We start from the raw sequence: 19360 nt of genomic DNA on the forward strand, positions 1-19360 counted from the left end.
TTCCGACAAATCACTCTGGAAGTCTGGGCTTGCGCGACAGCCAACCCCAGTTATTTGTCGGATTGTTTTGGCACACGTAGTCGTTCAAAGGTTGCTTTGCTATCTCAAATTCCGACCCTTCAGAATCGCCCTGCACAAGGTCAACGACTTGGTTCCAATGCAATGGTAACACGGTGCACTTCATGCTGTTGGAGCTTGCCAACGCGATGGATTCAATCGTCCACACAATACAAATATTTTACAGGTGATGACCGTGAATGATGCTGACTGGTTGGAAGTCTGACCAATACTAGTCCTTTGAATACTAGTCATGTACATGTACACGTAAATATGCCGAAGCTGATCTGCCCCCAACCCCTTCAGTATTTGCTTCCTCAATAAACAAGGCATGGTGATGCAGATCACGGGACAGGTGAATGCTGTCTTTTTTCTAGTAAGTTTCACGCTGAAATGTGTGAAACTTGAAGTAACACATGCATACATGTACATGATTGTACAAGTAGATAAACCTGGATGGAAAGGTCACTGTTTCCGAACACGGTGCCCTCCACCTTGTATGCTGTCAACCAGCAACAAAGTAGTTACAGCTACGCAGCCTTTCACCTCCGTTGTGTACATGACATTGAATGTACATGTACATGTGCTACTCGAAGTACCTCAATACTAGTAGACGGTTTTCATTATTTCACTGCAGTATTAAAAACCATTGCTGTTGTCATTCGTAGGGTGGAAAGCATTCCACACAACTAGTACTAGCTATTCCCAGGCGGCCTTGGCAGCACACGAGAATACTAGTATTCTTGATTCTTGATTCATTTTAGATTGTGGAATGACTGTGAGAGCAGCGATAAAATTAGCGAATCAACGTGAAAGCGATTTGCACATTTCACTGCATGGCCCCCAGGTGGGAAAGAAACGTCTCAGGGGTCGGCTTCTCTTCAACGCTGGGCGCCTGTCAGAACTCTACGGGATCAATTGATACAGTGTAGGGCCAACTGCGTATAGATCTTATACAACACATGAGAATATTTTCTGAAGCGGCCGTAAACAAGGCGGAATCTCGCATATGTATTACACCCTGTTCAAGACCGTTTTCGGTGACATCAGTAGAAATAGGGCATCGGCCTCTTGAGAGGTGTTTTGCTCGAAGGCTGGAACTGAGCACCAGGTGTCCGCACGTGATGGCAGAGACAAGTGAGAATATTGGCAAGTTGCGGCTCGGCTGACACGGACAAGACTCGGTGTGGGACAGCCTGTTTTCTCAAGACCTCCCCGAGAGAGAGCGCAGAGATGTCCTGGCATCAATCTGAGAATCGCACCAGTGCAGTGCAAAAGGCAGTAAAACTAGCACATGTGCAGCATTTTGCAGATGACAGATACCATGGATAAAGACTACAGTGCATGTTGACTGACTGTTGTTGGTGTTGCGATTGTTGTCACTGACTGGTGCCGCCATTGAAAAGACATTTCACTTACAACTGTACACGACCAACAGTCGCAGGATAACGGTGCGTGTTGAAACGCGGTCAAACCGCCCTGTAGCGCAATGGTACTGATTGCAAACCGTGTTTTTATTGCTCCAAGTCCAGCTATCGACATCGCCGCAGGCTGCTAGACACATTACAAAATATTTTGTTGGCCACATGCATGCTACTGATTGACGTAGGCTTGAACTTCACGTCCACGACTGGGTCAACATTGAATTATTTACATGTACATGTACATGATGACTGTACACGTTTCTGGGCTTTCTGATGTTTTCTCTCTCTCAAGGTTAGTAAAAGAATTGTAATGGCTCCATCACTTGTAACCCAGCTTCGTTTAATTTCTCTATTGCATGACTAATCCATTCGTAACGGGACGAAATCTTGATTGAGTACGTTCGACTTGTGCACTGCAAATTCGAATTGGAGACTGAATCAGTGAATGCGCATTGTGCGCCCCACGCTATTCCAGAGCTTTGCTCCATACATTCTACATGTACAATGCACCACTCAGCACCAAACGAATGTCCGTAGATCTACGCCCACAGAGTGGAGGACAAAGACTGCAAAGGGTCAGTACTACTAACATGAATGCTCTCATTATCATACATGCACCGGTTTTTACTTTTGGCAGGCTGCATGCCTCTTGCTCTCGCCCACAAGTGATCGCATACGTCACCATCCGCAGTCAAAACACCATGCCAATGCTGACCTGGTGGCCGCGATGCGAAGGTCGCGGAATCCGCGAGACAGCTCAAGCTGGTCCGCATCGGCATGTATGGCACTTGACGTCAACAACCCCACTCAGAAAGTCGAAAGTCGCGGTACAGGTAGATATCTACATACAGATCTACCTGTACAAGATCTACATCTATCATCGATCTAGTAATCTCCACTCTCGTCGATCCCGGAGTCCAGCTGCTGGCAGATGAACAGATGAACCAAGCGCGAGTCCGAATGGGCCGGGTAGACGGACGGCTCTGCAGACCAAAGTCATCTGAGTGCATGCAGTGTATGTGTGCAGTGTCACGCACGTGAGAGGGGTCGATGCGATGCGTAGTCCCTTCAATCTTCATTCATCCGTGCTAGAAAGCCGCAACCCTGCCCTACTTCGAGCTTGCTGATCAGCGCATGAACGGAAGATAGCAGAAAAGACATAGAAGGCAATTATAAATACAACAGCGGGTCCAGCCTTCTCAATCAGTTACCCGAAAGTTCCGTGAAGAGATAAAAGCAAAGAAGCAGCCAGCGCCCCTCAGGAAGTACTTCAAGTGGACTATATTTGTGAAGTCACCGAAGCAATCCAAGTCAGAAGAAATGGACTCCTCTCCTAGCGACCAAGCCACTTTGTTTGAGAGCCGTTCGGCTTCGTTCACAACAACTTCGGATCTGGCACGTCGTCTTCGCAGTTTGTTGACTCCGCCACGCACCCGCCGCAGTCCTGACTGTACATCGTCGAGCGCTAGAAGTTCTCCGACTCACCTCTCCCGTGCTACAATCGCCACGTCCGCTCCCGCAACACGAAAGACAGTCATGGGTTGGGATGTGCCGGCGAAGAAGAGTCTGAAGCAGTGCAGGTCCTGCGATGATGTCGGTCGTCTTGAACACATCTTCGAGCCACGTATGGCTCCCTACACACCTCCCAACAACGTGTTCAGCAAACCGAACAGCGAAGATGCTTCACCCATTGAGCAGCAGCGCCTCGAGAAGCTGGAGTTCACGCTGTTCGAGCCCCGAAACGCGCCATGTACGCCACCGCTGGTACGGAGAGTAGCAAACAGCGACGGACTATCGTCGTCTCACTCCGACCTGACTGTACGACCCGCCAGCGTCACGGACGAACCGACACAACAACAGCCGATTTCCGGTGAGTTTTCATCGGAGAGTCTATCTTGTACAAAGCTTTGCCAAGCTATCAGTGTCATTTTACGTGACAAGGCACTCCAAGTGTATCGTTACGGTTGTGTATCTACACTTACTAGTATGTCAAGTCAGTTATGATCGTAGTTGTTTGGGGCTTGTGGTGGCGTATTTGGATACAAACTCGACCACTAATTCAAAGACCTCTCAGGAGAAACTGACTTTTGAAATGAATTGGCCGGGATTGGGCAGTGTGGTATTTGGAAGTAGAGCAGAAGGCAGAAGATGGGAAGCTACAGCAATACAAATGAATTCAAGCCATTGCATTGGTTGACAAACACAAAACTTTGTAGCTAATACCCCTATTACACTCTGAATTCATCATATCCATACAAATCTTTGATATACTAGCACAGCAAGCATAGAAAGCAGCACACACAGATACAGCATATTGCAACTGCAAGCATAGACTGCGGCTTGCAGAGACACAGGATTGCTTGATTGTCAGTTATTCTGGTCAGTTGGCATAAGAAAGGAGGCATTTCCACGGCAGTCATGCTAGTGGTTGTGCATAGCAGGTAATGATGTCATTAGTGCACCGCAGCACCGCAGCATGGAGTACTAGGAGTCAGCATGGGCTGTAGTCAATTAGTCCAAGTGGGCATCACTGCTAACCTCTCCAAAATTGGGTTTGTAGACAAGTGCATGAACATGGGTGGGCCTGCTGGGAGTAGGCAGTTTGCTGTTCCACCTTGAGATGAACTTGTGCTCAGGCAGCTTGGTAGCAAGGGCATTTGTGATGCCGCCCGCTCCATTTTAGGTTTAAGTATTCTGGGACATTTGGGATAAGTCCTGGATGGAGCATCTTCTGCCTTGAATTTCACACTACAGTCAGGATCCATTCAAGCATATCTACTCCTGGTCCGTTTGGAGATAGATAGACTGGTTGTGAGCCATGAATTTGTGCATTTTTGGTTTCTAGCTGCATCTAGCAAATACGTAATGGAGGTGATGAATTGCACAGAGTCTCTGGCACATCTGATGTGTTTCCGTGGTTCCGTATTGCAGTGAATAACGGAACTGACATTGAGTTCTGGAGCTTGTTGTTGCTAGCATCTTGGTGGGATAGCGTGTGATGAGATAACACCTCTATCTAAAACTAGCGACATCACGGATACGTTTGTGTAGTGTTTGCACATTACAGTTCAGGAAGTCAGTGCAGTCTAGAGCATCATGCTCTGCATACACACCGTGTTGATTCCATCTTGACTGTTTACACGGCGGATGTGCAGCTTGCATCAGTGTAAATATGACGGGGAAAAGAGTGGACTGAGATGTTGCCCATGTATTGTCATCGTTTGCTGTTGTTGTTGACTCCTTGTCCCTGAGTGGCGTCAGGCCGCTGTCAGAAACCTGTCAATCTGGGTACAGTGACTATGATAGGTGAAGATTGAGGTCATCAGACAGTTTGCATTGTCAACGCTTCCACCTGCGTGGAGACTTGGTGCCAGGGACGACGGGTGTACGGCTTGCACTCATGTAGCAGTGTCTGACAGTGCGAGATATGTATCCCAGTGCGTTGCCACAGCTACGTCATGCAGATCAGGATAACACTGGATTGTGTTCAGTAGTAGCGTGCTGTATGAAGACAGGCAGTGCATGATCTGGGATGACGTCTCCTGTGACGACTATGACTTGCGACAGTGCGAACTGATGCAACGCGAACTGTCATGGCGCGTGCAGAAGCTGCCAGTGTGGTTGACAACCACTGGCTGTAGATTGCATCAATAAAGGCTGGGGGCTTACATCAACCGGGGCTTGGGCCTACGTAGAGGACAGACTACGTGGAAGAAGGACTCCGGGGTAGCAGATACGTGGGCTTGACGATTTCGACATGACTTCAGGGTGTTGTCTGCCAGGGTAAAGGGCGCCTAGGTCTACATTCATTCGTATGAGTTCGCCCTTTGGTTGACGACCTGTCCACACAGTGGGAACAGGCAGTGAAGCGAACTCGATGTCTCGGCATGAACTCAGAGACCGTGGCGGGCCTGCCGGTGTGTCATTGTTTTGTACTGGGTATAGGGCATATTGGCAACTTGCCCTCTGCTACTTTGTTGCGTAAACCTGTGGTGAGACTGAGTCGGCAGCTTCTCCTACTGATGATGTGCTTTGAGGAACATGACACAGGCTGTTTGATGAAAGACGGTGCGATGCTAGAATTTTCCAGTTGCCTCTCAATAGTTCATTGTGAATTACTGACTTATGTCTGGCGATAATCAATCAAGTTTAGGAACTGACCCCTGCAATGGTTGTCATTCAGGGATTCTTTGTATTTCATCATTCATTGGGAGATCAACAGTTCGTGTTCTAAATGTGAAATCTTTTCCTATGTCCTGTGCCATTCTATGCAGCTCCTGTAGAGTCTTTGAAGCCCACGGTTGAGCAACTGCAGACTATCATGAGTGACCTGCGAGCAAGAGCTGAAGGTGAGGCATAATCTATGACCAAAAACTGTTACTCAATCAAGTGAACAGCCGCATAGTTGATTTTCAAGCAAATGGTAGTGTTAGTGGACATTTTAGCAAAGACGTGTAGCTCATTGCTGCTTTTCTTCACTATAATTATATTATGCTGTGGCTGAGATTCTTTTCTGTTGTGTATTGTGCTCAATACAGTCAGCAAACACTTTTACTTACTTATATGTGTTTGTTTTGGTGTGTGGCGGTATCGTCCGAGTAAATAAACACAGAAAGCATCTCTGTGCTAAATCACTGGTCACTGAATTATCTTTCTCTGTCCGTGTTTGCTCTTGTCCATAGAATCGTCAGCTAACTGCGCGAAACAAATCCAATCCGACACCGACAGCCAGCTTTCACTGCTCACTGTCCGCGAAGTCGAGAAGATTGCCTCGGTCGGCAGCACACAGAACTTCCAGCGCTCGTTCTCCGGCCGCTCGCATGCAAACCGATTCCTGGCACTCGCACCGCGCGCTCGCTCAGTGACCGTATGCTGAGTGTTCAGCGGCAGAAGGAAAACGAATTCCGATATGCAAGCAATCCTTGAGATCTACTCACCATCAATTTTGTGTATATTTGAGTATTTATGCGACCTCTAAGCAGTGTTTATCTCTACATCTATATCGTTGGCAGTTTCTGCCGTGATGCATGCAGTGATGCATGCAGTGATGCATGTTGTCCTGAGCAGATGTAAAAACTTTAATCTCTGCACATGCCATAATTATGTTCTGACTCGATTTCTTCGTACAAGAATTCAAATTTTATAATGATAGTACACAATCTGCGGACAGAACTGTTTCGTCCTTTGTGGACTCGTAATGATAGTACATGTAAACTGCGTAGCTTGCACGACTGTGTCAGAACACCAAACATAATGTTGGTGTGTAAAATCATAGCTCTACCTCAAGTAAGCCTATCAAGTGACTAAACTTTGAAATTCTAGTAAATATTCATATACTATGACATTGTCATGCTCTATTCAGTTGTTGATAAACATGTTCTCAAAAAACTAGTCTTTCTGAGTGGCATGGATTGAAAAGTAAAAGTTGGAGAGAAGTCCCAAGACTTCGTGCAGTTTCACAGGGCCGATCCATTCACGGGTTTCATGATTTGCCAAATGTGTTGTGACGTGGGCACAGAGATCGCTTCCATCGCGTCGCCATTCATCACTTCCTCTTACAGTTACAAGATTCTCTCATGAATTTTAGTTCTAGTTCTCACCATGAATGACACTCACAAGATCAGATTCTGGTCCTTAAGTAGTTAACGCCGTACAATGCCCTCGTACAACCCTGACGTCTGATCCTAGTGTGGCATCACTTTAATAATTATTATACTGACATTTTTAGTCGAGTGAGCCATACTCCCGGTACTGAGAGGCGGGTACACACCCTGTATGACAACTAACTAACGCCGTAACGGTTACTTTCGCATGTCTCACACCCAAGACGAAGCAAGTGCACATGTATTAATATTATCCATACTCATTACTGGCCGAAATGAAAACAATCAACCACAAAAATGACTCGGAAACTGCCACTACTGTATACCACTGAACTACATTGTACTATCACCTGTTAGTGCTGCTAGTGCTAGCAGTGAGCATAAACCATAATTATTATCAATGTAGTCTCCTGCACATATCCATTCTTCTAAAAGATGCCTGCTCAGCTCAGTTGTTGCTGCAGTGGTGTTTTCAATGGAACCGCTTCGGAGATGGAACTGATACTGTGGATGAATGAACCTCTGCGCCTTTTTTACACACCTTTCATATCTTTGTTGATTATCAACGACTGGTTACGTATCATACATGACGGTCACGAGTTCCGCGGTCCTCAAAGCCTCCGACTAATACTTGTAACTTACTTTGAAGGCTATGGCTGGGTCAGGTCTCGCCAGGAGTTGCTCAATACACAGTGTTTCGGGGAATTCACCCCTCATCAGTTGAGCTTGAGTAGGCTGAGGAAGATTGTGCCTGAAGAGCACCACTTATACAATGAAGAGTGCTGTCCAGGCACAAACATCACCAGGGATACAAAATTACAAAGACACTCCGTTTCCAGCGCGACAAACACCTCGTGAACACCAGATAGCAGCGTCTCTACGTCTGTTCTCACCGTCCAGGAGCGATAACTGACTCACGCTGCTATCTGGTGTTCACGAGGCATTTGTCGCGCTGGAAACGGAGTGTCTCTGTAAGTATGTATCCCTGGTGATGTTTGTGCCTGGACAGCACTACATGTACATGTATATAAGTGGTGCTCTTCAGGCACAATCTTCCTCAGCCTACTCAAGCTCAACTGATGAGGGGTGAATTCCCCGAAACACTGTGTATTGAGCAGAGAGTGGTGCTTTCTTGCAGGTTGGCAGAGTCGAAGGTTCGATGGACTTCTCGTGTTCTCTGGATGGCAGTCGTGAGTCAGTCAAGTGTCAAGTCGTTGGCGGAATAGCGCGAGCTCCAGTGTGGGAGCAAACCCATTCCTAAACAAAATCATCCCCGAAGTCGCAACCTCTATTTCGTAGTAATACTGACCTCATTGAGCCTAGGCTAGGGGTTGAGTTCATTTTTGCCTCCCGGGTGCAATGCTTGAGTGCTTTTCTTTCTTTGCATCAGCATTTCATGCGGTCAATAAAAACACGCTATCACGTCGCTTCCAAGTACATGTACGTATATACTGTGTTGCTGAGGTGCTGTAGGCATTGGCCGCGATCAGGGACTATTACAAAATCCCACGGCCGCCTTGGGACATCACCAGCCTCGTCTACAGAGAGCACCTCCATGCGACAGTGTGATGGCAGCAACTTGTGTCAGCTGACGAGCTGAGAGAAGGACGCCATGGGCAGAAGTTGGAGAAATAAGGAAAAGAATCAAAAGAATTAAAAATAACTTTCTTGGAGACAGGAAGCTTATCAGGGAAAGAAAAACTACAAATCTCAAACTATTCTACACATCATCAGCAATAAGGACTCCGAATTTCAAACTGGTTCATGACATTCGGAGTCCTTACTGCTGATGATGGCGAAGCTTGAGATTTGTAGTTTTTCTTTCCCTAATAAAATAAAAAGAAAGAAGAACAATTCAGGAGAGATGCTACAAAGTTTTACAGGATTGAGTCCGTGAGTTACAATTAAAAGAAGACATCCAAGAACGAACGAAGAATACACGACTGACAGTACAGTGTACAATCACAAACAAACAAAAGAACAAGAAGACTCAAACAACTCCCTAGTACATGTATAATGAGGGTCAGAACCAGGGCTAACCCCCATACGGTTCAAATGGTCGCAAGACCGGGGCACTGCCAACCGTGGATGGTGGTGCTAAAAGAGGCACGGTTTCCGAACAATGTGGTCCTCCGCCTTGTAACATGCTGCCAACCCCTATAAATATGTATTCAAATACATGTACCTCTATAGTTCAATAATTAGAGTGATATCTTTGACTTACCCTTTTTGCTCATCCTTGCAGCTACATGTAGGCGCTGCGTCTGCCACCTTGGGACATACATGTACATGTATCTGGCATGGCAGGAACTAATTCCTTGTGACCAAACGGGTCCTAGTACCCCCAACCCGGTCGCTGACACGGCCGACCCGGCTGTAGGCTCCCGCGGATTATGCTCGCAAAATCATGGAATTATGCTGTCTTGGATTCTCGCATTATGCTCGCGAAATCCTCATATTATGCTTTGGCACGCGGGATACATATTTACTTTGTGGTACTTATGGAGCCTCAAAGTATGGAAAATTGTGCGTTTTCGTACTTGCAAGTGGCCATAACTTAAAGTGCAACAAATGTTACACGAGTATCTCTATACCAAGGTGTCCATGCATACTAGAGATCAACATGGAAAAGAGAAAACAGTCAATACTCTTCTATTCATTTGTTGACTTCTTTTGTAAAAAGATGTTTCATTGGGAAGTAATTTTGAGTTACATGTACATGTACCTTTGAAAATTATCATGTTCAACTGTCTTCATAATCGTCATACTCGTCCAGCCGATGTCACCCTCATCCTGCGAATAATCAGCTCACCTCTCCCGTAGCTAGGTGTTGGCGGATAATGCCGGCATTACATCGAGCATTATACACCACCCGGAGCATTACGAGCATTATAAAGCATTACGAGGCCAAAATGGCATTATACGACGTTCTACATGACTACGTAGTAGATCTACACAGATCCTCATGTACAGATTCGTATCGGCTATAGCGTTGGTCTTTGATTGGCAACATTTATTACTATACGCGATGTATTTTAAATAGTCTACAAGTACAAGCGATAGACCACCGCACACATCATGCATGGTACCAAACAGATTGTGGCACGCAGTGCCAGGCCCAGTATACTGCATGCAGTATAGTGCTAGCTAGCTGTGGTCCAGCACAGTGTGGAAACTCTCGCAGAAACTTCCGGTCCCGGAAGTCTATCTTCGGCCAGCAACTAACTTACTTTTTGAAGATCCAGGTAACAACGCCGAACCAACGAAACAAATGTGAGCCAGCATGGAACGGTGGAGGTGCGCACACGCACACATTCCAGACCTTACCCGGTTACCGTCCACAATGTTACAAAAAACATTTTTCATCGAAGCAAGAGTCCACGTCTTTGTCGAAGAGTAACGCTGGACTTTCACCGGACATTGACCATTGTGTAAGACCAGCTAACTAGCAGCCAACGCTGATGGCTGACTCGCCGCGATGCCGTTCTTGGGATTGGGAGGAAGCTGGGCTTTCTCCAGATGAGCTTTTGGCGGAGTCCTCTGATGATAGTGACGTCGTCGAGTTGGAAACTGCAGATCCTGCCGCGATAGCGAGGAAGCGGTCTTTTCAGAAAACAGCTATTACCAAGTCTGTGAAAATGTTTCCAAAAGGACGCGAGTAGCTCATGGACAGAGCACTGAAGTGGCCATCAGTGCCGAAACACGGGTGCGGAGTCGCTCAAAAGCGACTGTGGCAAGTAGTTAGTGTGCCTGGCATGCCATACAACATTGTCAGGGAAGAAGAGTATAATCATGTCCCATATTGCTACCGCGAGACACAAACAAGGAAAGTCCCGTTTGGAGAGGGAAACTCAGAGGCAGAAGCTGGTCAAGGAGTCCTTCTTGGCGTATCAGAAACGACTTGGGAAGGCTCTAGCCGGCACCGGTCTTACTGAGGCCGTTAGTTAAGCCGAGTCTCTGCGGCGGATCCAGATTCTGCGTTCTATGTTGCATAGCATGGGTGCAATATTATAGCGTTTTTCTTAGCCCGATACCGCAAGGTTCAGGAGTTTATATTCCATCCGGCGGAGCATTATCAGCATTATTTGGAGCATTATATGTCCTTTTGTGGAGCATTACTGAGAGCATTATATCCCATATTACTGAGCATTATCCGCCAACACCTACCCGTAGCTCCACCTCTCCTTCCGTCATGACCGAGCATCAACTATACCTCAACTTTCTATTTTTATCAGAGCAATATCCATAGCCTGCACAGTCATGGCTGCTAAAATCCAGAGCTACATGTAGGTCATGACTCCTAACAATGTCATGCATAATGTACAGTCACGTACGCGGAGTTTTGCGGACTACCCGTCACTACTATGATCTCATCCGCCCCAGGATACCTGAAAAAGGCTGATTCACTCGCATCTTCTGCCACATGTACTGTATCAGGGTTTCATATTTTTTACTAGGGCAGTCCCCACAGACCTAGGGTGAGAAAGAACTTTGAAAAAGACGAGTTCAAGCATACGATAATGACTGTATTGCCATGATTCCTACCCTGCTTTTCATGGAAAATACTATCTCCAAACCCTTTACCATGGAGCTCACCAGCACTGATCAGGTGCATTGTACACAATTGTATAGCCTTCATACTAGAACTGTGGTAAAATCGTGTAGTTATGCTCCTACCTCCGAACGGATGCCAAATTATGCTCCAAATTTTCAACCACCAAATTATGCCAATAATTATGCCGGCATAATCCGCCGGTGCCTACGCTGGAGCAGACACTGCAAAGTTGAAGTAAGTAGTTGGGTGAGTCGGAGTCAGAGAAGTGAGTGACGGTCTGTGAAGGTGACATCGCAACACCAAAACCGACCGGACGCGAAGGATACAAATAATTTCACTTTGTTCTGTGCCTACATGCAGGCCTGTATCAGACTCATGGTTTGTTGTGGACGCGCGTGTTCTTTCTCACGGACGTAAGTCGCAAGACAGGCGTTCACAAACCACCTTTTGCCAGAGGGCCCATGAACTGGACGGCTTGTACAGCCTCCTGCCGAGATGGTCAAACAGCTGAAACATTTTTGGACAGTACCTACGGAGACGTGATGCTCTGTGCAATTTAACTTTGTCAAAACTAGCGCTTTCTACAGTTTGAGCAGGGGCTTGTGTGATTCTCCTCCCCACGGTCGCTCATCAGGAACGCGTTCCTCACGTGTCGTGTGCAGTTTTACGAGGTCGATGTGACACTCGAAGCAAGAGTTAGCATCGAAGTAGAACACTCCACAGCTCGCCTTTTGTTGACAACTCTTTCCTGAACTCACACAACTAGAATAAGGCGCACCACCGCCACGACATTGGCCTCCGTTGATCTTCATCGTCCTGGGAATGTGGTCGATTCAAGTTGCTCCCAGAGCGCGCCAGTCAAGCCTTCATTTCGCACCCTGACCCGCAGTCTGGGCCGCAGAATGCTTCGACCTCTCTCATGCATCAGGACACATAGATTTTGTACGTCTGAAGAAAGTGAAGTACATGCTGCACGGATCGAGGATTGAGTGAAATCAGCCGCATATCTTGCATATTTTGGAAATCACGACAAACTCCACAGTCATTTTGTTCTCCTTCAAAATTCTCGTAGTCTTCTGTTCACCCAAATGTTTTCCTACTGCTGCTGCCGAAATTTCGAATGGAAATTCGATCAATTGGTGTACAATATCGAAAAAGTAAATCGTGGAAACTGAAGATTTTTCAGTTTATGACCATGATCTTGTGACGGCCACCATTCCTTTCTTCCCAGAGTTTCTGGGAAGCACCATGTTCTGTTTTTATCCACGACACGCGTTTCCATTGCACTGGTCCCTTTGGAACTTCGGCGTCCCACAGTAATTAATCGCTCGGCTAACGGTAGAGATGTCAGTACCGCTGTCAGGATTCGTCTCAAGGCGATGCAGCGTTGAACGCAACAGCCCTGCTGCGGGCCAGTACGCAGCACTTGCTGCAACAGCTCTCCGCTCGTGTTCAACTCCGCTGGTGCATTTCAATGGAATGTCCGTGGACCTATCGCCGTTCCATGGTCCCTGCTCGCAGCCGTTCCTCGGAAAGGTCGAGGTAACTGACCTCCAGATGCTTGTAATGGAGAGAAAATGAAGGAAGCCTCATTCGTAAACCACAGATAAGCCGTTCAAGGACAGATCCACCCTCAGCTGGCTCGATAAACTCGGGAACGGAGCAACGCAAAAGTCCTGTGGCGGAGTCGTTCGGAATGTCGCAGCTTCTCGCTATTTGTCTTGCGGCCGTAGCACTTGTGTGCGGGCCCGTTGAAGGTGAGCAAGATTTGCCTAACGTTTGTCGGGGATAGTCGACAAATTTGAATGACGGGAAAGGTTTTGCCCTCTGGAGGCGCGATCTTACTTCGAACACCCGGTCAACTTCGGAATTTGTTTGCATACACTTCAGCGTTCGTGAAACACACACACATATTATTCTCAGGCCCATGAATAGGGAAATTAATTGTCAGGTTTCCAGTCGAACTGGCTTGTGGACAGGTATCGTCATCATTAGCCAGGTAATATAAAGCAACATAGTTTGAAAATCAAAGACAGCGCCAACACCAGAGGCTGCATTGCACGTCAAAGCTACGAATGCCCGCAGCAGGAGGTCTGAGTAAGAGGGCTCGAATCTGAACCCAGCGAAGTTCATTGACAAAACCTCTGCTTGGTATATGTCTCTGTCACATTGTCAAAACTAGTAGTGAGTTGGCTGTGATACAGAGAAGAACTTTGGTTTGTGTACAAATATTTTGAAAACAGTTAGGTTTGATCATTGTGAAGAGGATCCCTTTGCCGCAAAGTGATGCTGACATTTTTACAGTTGTTTTCCCTTCAATCAGCAATGGACCGATGAGATAGGCGATGCCGATACATCGTGAACTGTTAACTCTATCACCAGTGATCGGGCATAGGGGTTAGGACCTGACGTCAACAAATCTTCATGGGGATCTGTTCAAATCTAACGTGGTGAGCTCAGAAATGATAAGAGATGCAGGCAACCGATCCGCCACTGGATAAATCCAAGTGTTTCCACAAGGTGTCTCTTTGGACCAGCCATGCCGGTAGACTCTTGGAGAACATCTTGGATAGCTCCCAGTGGGTGAAGAAAAGCATGTGGCATTGGTGTAAGGTATCACATTCATATGTCAGTACTGGACAGCCAGTGTGCATGTTACGTTCTCTTACCTGAGCAGGTGTGGGGAGATGAAGGCATGCAGACAGTTATTGCGAAAGTCCATTACGGCAAGAAGCCTATAGTTAGTTTATGGTGATAGTAAGAGAGATACGGCATTTCGGATCTAACCACCCACTAGCAATGCAGCCCTGGCAATGCTAGCACCGGGATGTGCAGTGAAGGCAGTAGCTCTGCAGTCGCTGCTCATATGGCTGTATGTCACATGCTGCCACTTTATAGTATTCACTGTACATGCAGTCTACAGGTGACCCTAACCGGCTTTCCTGCATGACTGACTGACAGACCCACAGTTCACTGCCTCCCACGTGGACAGCATCATATCCCGTACAACCCACCCATCCACTGCAGCACCTACATACAGTCTTGGACAGTCCGGTTCACTGCAGTTTGCATGCAGGTGAAGGAGCTAAGCCTGGCTGATACAGTGGGTCTCTCTGAAGAAAAAATTGACTGCCAATAATATGTATATACACATTTCGGCCTGATAAACTGCGCACACCAGAAAACATGTAGGTACAATGTTCCAATGAAGATATCAGTGATTTAATGATTTAACTTTCAAAACACATAATAGTTATATTGGTACATTACAGAGTGTTTTCAATGAGTTAAGATTTAGTTAGGCATCGAGTTGCGAATCTCTTCCACAATGTAAGTTATTGACCGCATCACTTGGCACTAGGAAGACTCTCGACATGGCAAAGTAAAATAATTATGTGAATGTGATGGCACCACATGCAGTAGCCTGTACAGGACAGCCTGATCGTTGCAGAAACAGAGTTTATCTGCCATTGAATAAACTCATGGAGAAATGTATATATCTGCGATCTAAATTCCAGCCATCCTTCCCACCCTGTGGCTTATACTGTGGCTGTTCTGTCAGCACAAATTTATTCAATATTTGAAATTGAGTTTACCTCGCACAGGGTGAGATCTGGACAATGAAATGATAAACATGGAAAACACAACATCAATGTGCGAATGAAATTAGAAACTACAAAAATTCTGTTCTGACCCTATGGATTGCAGCAGGGTTCTAGCCAGGAAATATTTGTTGGGGGGGGGGGGGGTGGGGGAGGTGGGGGTTGGTGCAAAGGAAAACAAACAGTTCATATATTTTCATGTTCCAGTACATGTATTGCCTTGTCATCCAGAAATGGTACATATGGGTGCAACAAGCACCCGGAATGATCAATTTGCGGCACCTTTTTCGTTGTGTGAACTAAAAACAAACAATATTCGAAAACAATGAGTGTTCTATCAGAGTAGAGGGGAGGGGGGGGGGGGGTGTTGCGCCTCCTATCCTCCCCTACTTTGGCAAGAACCCAGGATTGTTGTCAGCTTGTGCCCCTCGGCATCTTCTCTTGCATTTTCTTGTCAGGTTGTTTCTTTCCTCCTTTGTATTGTCTGATTATGCGCTGTTTCAAACATCGGTGTTTGACTTCAAATCATTCCCCCTCACAAAGGCATATGAGCTCCCATAGCTCAGTCGGTTAGAGCGTCGTGCTAATAACGCGAATGTCGCAGGTTCGAGCCCTGCTGGGAGCACGCTCTTTTTTTCTTCACCTTTATCTCCCCTACTTTGGCAAGAACCCTGGATTGTTGTCAGCTTGTGCCCCTCGGCATCTTCTCTTGCATTTTCTTGTCAGGTTGTTTCTTTCCTCCTTTGTATTGTCTGATTATGCGCTGTTTCAAACATCGGTGTTTGACTTCAAATCATTCCCCCTAACAAAGGCATATGAGCTCCCATAGCTCAGTCGGTTAGAGCGTCGTGCTAATAACGCGAATGTCGCAGGTTTTAGCCCTGCTGGGAGCACGCTCTTTTTTTCTTCACATTTATCTCCCCTACTTTGGCAAGAACCCTGGATTGTTGTCAGCTTGTGCCCCTCGGCATCTTCTCTTGCATTTTCTTGTCAGGTTGTTTCTTTCCTCCTTTGTATTGTCTGATTATGCGCTGTTTCAAACATCGGTGTTTGACTTCAAATCATTCCCCCTAAGGCCTCGGTCACACTACGGCAAAAATGCTGCGTCAGCGTCAGAATCATGAGCTTTTCCATGGCAACTGACGCAACGCGGGAAGTTTGAGCGTCAGACGCTGCTGCGTCTGACGTGGGGAAATCGGCTGCGTTGCCGCTGATGGGAGTGACGCTTGGCGGAAAAACAGTGTCTTTCAAGTAAAATTAGTTTCAAGACACTTTGCTTGAGTTGAGCAGTTATTCGACATTCGTCTCTTCAAGGTTTGTTTTGTTCCCTCTTTTTGTTCGAGATGAGTCCGTGGACCTACGAGGCCGAGGCTGCTCTGCTCCGAACCTGGCGGAAGAGCGAGGCATTTTCTGAGAAGAAAATGATGTCGAGAAAGGACCAGTTGTTTGAGTGGGTCATCGGCCAACCGGAGCCTGTTGACTTGTGAGTGTTGTGTTGTCGTCAAGAGCCCCAAAAAGGACAACCAGCATGACGAAGTCAGGAGAAACACAGCTGCGATGCGGACTTTTCTTGCCTGATCTATGACACTACAACTGAAAATGGCTTCAAATTCAGAAAGAAACAACAACGATCGTGCACGAGTGGACCTTTCGTCTTCTTGTAATCAAAAATCAATGACAAATTTGAAAACTTTGTCCGACAATTTTTTTGGTATGATAAGCAAAAGGCCGGTTTCCGTGGGAATCCGTGTCGTCATTGAGTTTCCCTGGTGATTTTGTGACGTAGACAAATGCGTCAGGCCGCGGCAGTCATGAGCTGCAAAAAAAACAAAACACTGTGTGACCCCGCGTCTGCGTCAAGTGCTGCGGCTTGACGCTGCGTCCAGCTTCAAACTGCCGTAGTGTGACCGAGGCCTTACAAAGGCATATGAGCTCCCATAGCTCAGTCGGTTAGAGCGTCGTGCTAATAACGCGAATGTCGCAGGTTCGAGCCCTGCTGGGAGCACGCTCTTTTTTTCTTCACATTTATCTCCCCTACTTTGGCAAGAACCCTGGATTGTTGTCAGCTTGTGCCCCTCGGCATCTTCTCTTGCATTTTCTTGTCAGGTTGTTTCTTTCCTCCTTTATATTGTCTGATTATGCGCTGTTTCAAACATCGGCGTTTGACTTCAAATCATTCCCCCTAACAAAGGCATATGAGCTCCCATAGCTCAGTCGGTTAGAGCGTCGTGCTAATAACGCGAATGTCGCAGGTTTTAGCCCTGCTGGGAGCACGCTCTTTTTTTCTTCACATTTATCTCCCCTACTTTGGCAAGAACCCTGGATTGTTGTCAGCTTGTGCCCCTCGGCATCTTCTCTTGCATTTTCTTGTCAGGTTGTTTCTTTCCTCCTTTGTATTGTCTGATTATGCGCTGTTTCAAACATCGGTGTTTGACTTCAAATCATTCCCCCTAACAAAGGCATATGAGCTCCCATAGCTCAGTCGGTTAGAGCGTCGTGCTAATAACGCGAATGTCGCAGGTTCGAGCCCTGCTGGGAGCACGCTCTTTTTTTCTTCACATTTATCTCCCCTACTTTGGCAAGAACCCTGGATTGTTGTCAGCTTGTGCCCCTCGGCATCTTCTCTTGCATTCTCTTGTCAGGTTGTTTCTTTCCTCCTTTGTATTGTCTGATTATGCGCTGTTTCAAACATCGGTGTTTGACTTCAAATCATTCCCCCTAACAAAGTCATATGAGCTCCCATAGCTCAGTCGGTTAGAGCGTCGTGCTAATAACGCGAATGTCGCAGGTTCGAGCCCTGCTGGGAGCACGCTCTTTTTTTCTTCACATTTATCTCCCTACTTTGGCAAGAACCCTGGATTGTTGTCAGCTTGTGCCCCTCGGCATCTTCTCTTGCATTTTCTTGTCAGGTTGTTTCTTTCCTCCTTTGTATTGTCTGATTATGCGCTGTTTCAAACATCGGTGTTTGACTTCAAATCATTCCCCCTAACAAAGGCATATGAGCTCCCATAGCTCAGTCGGTTAGAGCGTCGTGCTAATAACGCGAATGTCGCAGGTTCGAGCCCTGCTGGGAGCACGCTCTTTTTTTCTTCACATTTATCTCCCCTACTTTGGCAAGAACCCTGGATTGTTGTCAGCTTGTGCCCCTCGGCATCTTCTCTTGCATTTTCTTGTCAGGTTGTTTCTTTCCTCCTTTGAATTGTCTGATTATGCGCTGTTTCAAACATCGGTGTTTGACTTCAAATCATTCCCCCTAACAAAGGCATATGAGCTCCCATAGCTCAGTCGGTTAGAGCGTCGTGCTAATAACGCGAATGTCGCAGGTTCGAGCCCTGCTGGGAGCACGCTCTTTTTTTCTTCACATTTATCTCCCCTACTTTGGCAAGAACCCTGGATTGTTGTCAGCTTGTGCCCCTCGGCATCTTCTCTTGCATTTTCTTGTCAGGTTGTTTCTTTCCTCCTTTGTATTGTCTGATTATGCTCTGTTTCAAACATCGGTGTTTGACTTCAAATCATTCCCCCTAACAAAGGCATATGAGCTCCCATAGCTCAGTCGGTTAGAGCGTCGTGCTAATAACGCGAATGTCGCAGGTTCGAGCCCTGCTGGGAGCACGCTCTTTTTTTCTTCACATTTATCTCCCTCGTAAAATGACCCATGTGTGCGTGCTATGCTCAATCTTCCAGGAATACGCACTCGCTTCAACTCGACATGCATGACCGACATGCTGGGTTCGTTTGGTCTCGAGCGCCACACGGTTCGCATTTACGAGAAGAAGCTCGGCGATGGCAAAGCAGACATCTATACGCTGCGCAGCAAGCCGAGTAGAGCAGTGATGATGCTGGAGCGTTACGGCATCTTTGAGAGTGCCGAGAGAGCCAGGTTGCTTCTTTGTCTCACAGCGGGGCAGCAAGCATTCGGTAAGGGTCACTGCTAGCTGCAAACGCTCCTGCTGTTGTGTCTTTCAGGTACTGTCAGATCTCACTTATCTGGTCCTCTTTTATCCGGATCCCTCGCTATCAGGAAGAAAATAGCTGGTTACAGATTTACAGCATCCGTGGTGCACCCACTGGACATAACCAGTGTTCGGTTATCCGGTTCCCTCGCCTATCCGGATATTT

The 19360-nt window shown here is 46.8% G+C and overlaps 2 protein-coding genes and 9 non-coding genes across 11 annotated transcripts in view; all 11 read left to right on the plus strand.

The window, feature by feature from the left end:
• Positions 1-2680: 2680 nt before the first annotated feature.
• Positions 2681-6872, plus strand: LOC135825915 (uncharacterized). Its single transcript, XM_065338553.1, has 3 exons — positions 2681-3351; positions 5756-5830; positions 6164-6872. Exons 1-3 carry the CDS (start codon positions 2802-2804, stop codon positions 6355-6357), a joined length of 819 nt encoding a protein of 272 aa, XP_065194625.1. The 5' UTR covers positions 2681-2801; the 3' UTR covers positions 6358-6872.
• Positions 6873-12877: 6005 nt separating this feature from the next.
• The window catches only part of LOC135825914 (uncharacterized), a 25530-nt gene continuing 19047 nt past the window's right edge, over positions 12878-19360 (plus strand). Inside the window, exons 1-2 of the mRNA XM_065338552.1 lie at positions 12878-13396; positions 18926-19159. Coding sequence (XP_065194624.1) covers positions 13336-13396; positions 18926-19159 — 295 coding nt within the window. The 5' untranslated portion in view covers positions 12878-13335. The remainder of the gene's footprint in view (positions 13397-18925; positions 19160-19360) is intronic.
• Positions 15793-15866, plus strand: Trnai-aau (transfer RNA isoleucine (anticodon AAU)). The gene has a single exon. It is a non-coding gene; the product is annotated as a tRNA-Ile (tRNA).
• Positions 16061-16134, plus strand: Trnai-aau (transfer RNA isoleucine (anticodon AAU)). The gene has a single exon. It is a non-coding gene; the product is annotated as a tRNA-Ile (tRNA).
• Trnai-aau (transfer RNA isoleucine (anticodon AAU)) lies at positions 17173-17246 on the plus strand. Its single transcript has one exon. It is a non-coding gene; the product is annotated as a tRNA-Ile (tRNA).
• On the plus strand, positions 17441-17514 carry Trnai-aau (transfer RNA isoleucine (anticodon AAU)). The gene has a single exon. It is a non-coding gene; the product is annotated as a tRNA-Ile (tRNA).
• Positions 17709-17782, plus strand: Trnai-aau (transfer RNA isoleucine (anticodon AAU)). The gene has a single exon. It is a non-coding gene; the product is annotated as a tRNA-Ile (tRNA).
• Trnai-aau (transfer RNA isoleucine (anticodon AAU)) lies at positions 17977-18050 on the plus strand. Its single transcript has one exon. It is a non-coding gene; the product is annotated as a tRNA-Ile (tRNA).
• On the plus strand, positions 18244-18317 carry Trnai-aau (transfer RNA isoleucine (anticodon AAU)). The gene has a single exon. It is a non-coding gene; the product is annotated as a tRNA-Ile (tRNA).
• Positions 18512-18585, plus strand: Trnai-aau (transfer RNA isoleucine (anticodon AAU)). Its single transcript has one exon. It is a non-coding gene; the product is annotated as a tRNA-Ile (tRNA).
• Trnai-aau (transfer RNA isoleucine (anticodon AAU)) lies at positions 18780-18853 on the plus strand. The gene has a single exon. It is a non-coding gene; the product is annotated as a tRNA-Ile (tRNA).

Source organism: Sycon ciliatum, chromosome 10 (genome assembly GCF_964019385.1).
Source record: "Sycon ciliatum chromosome 10, ocSycCili1.1, whole genome shotgun sequence".
Classification (NCBI taxonomy): Eukaryota; Metazoa; Porifera; class Calcarea; order Leucosolenida; family Sycettidae; genus Sycon; species Sycon ciliatum.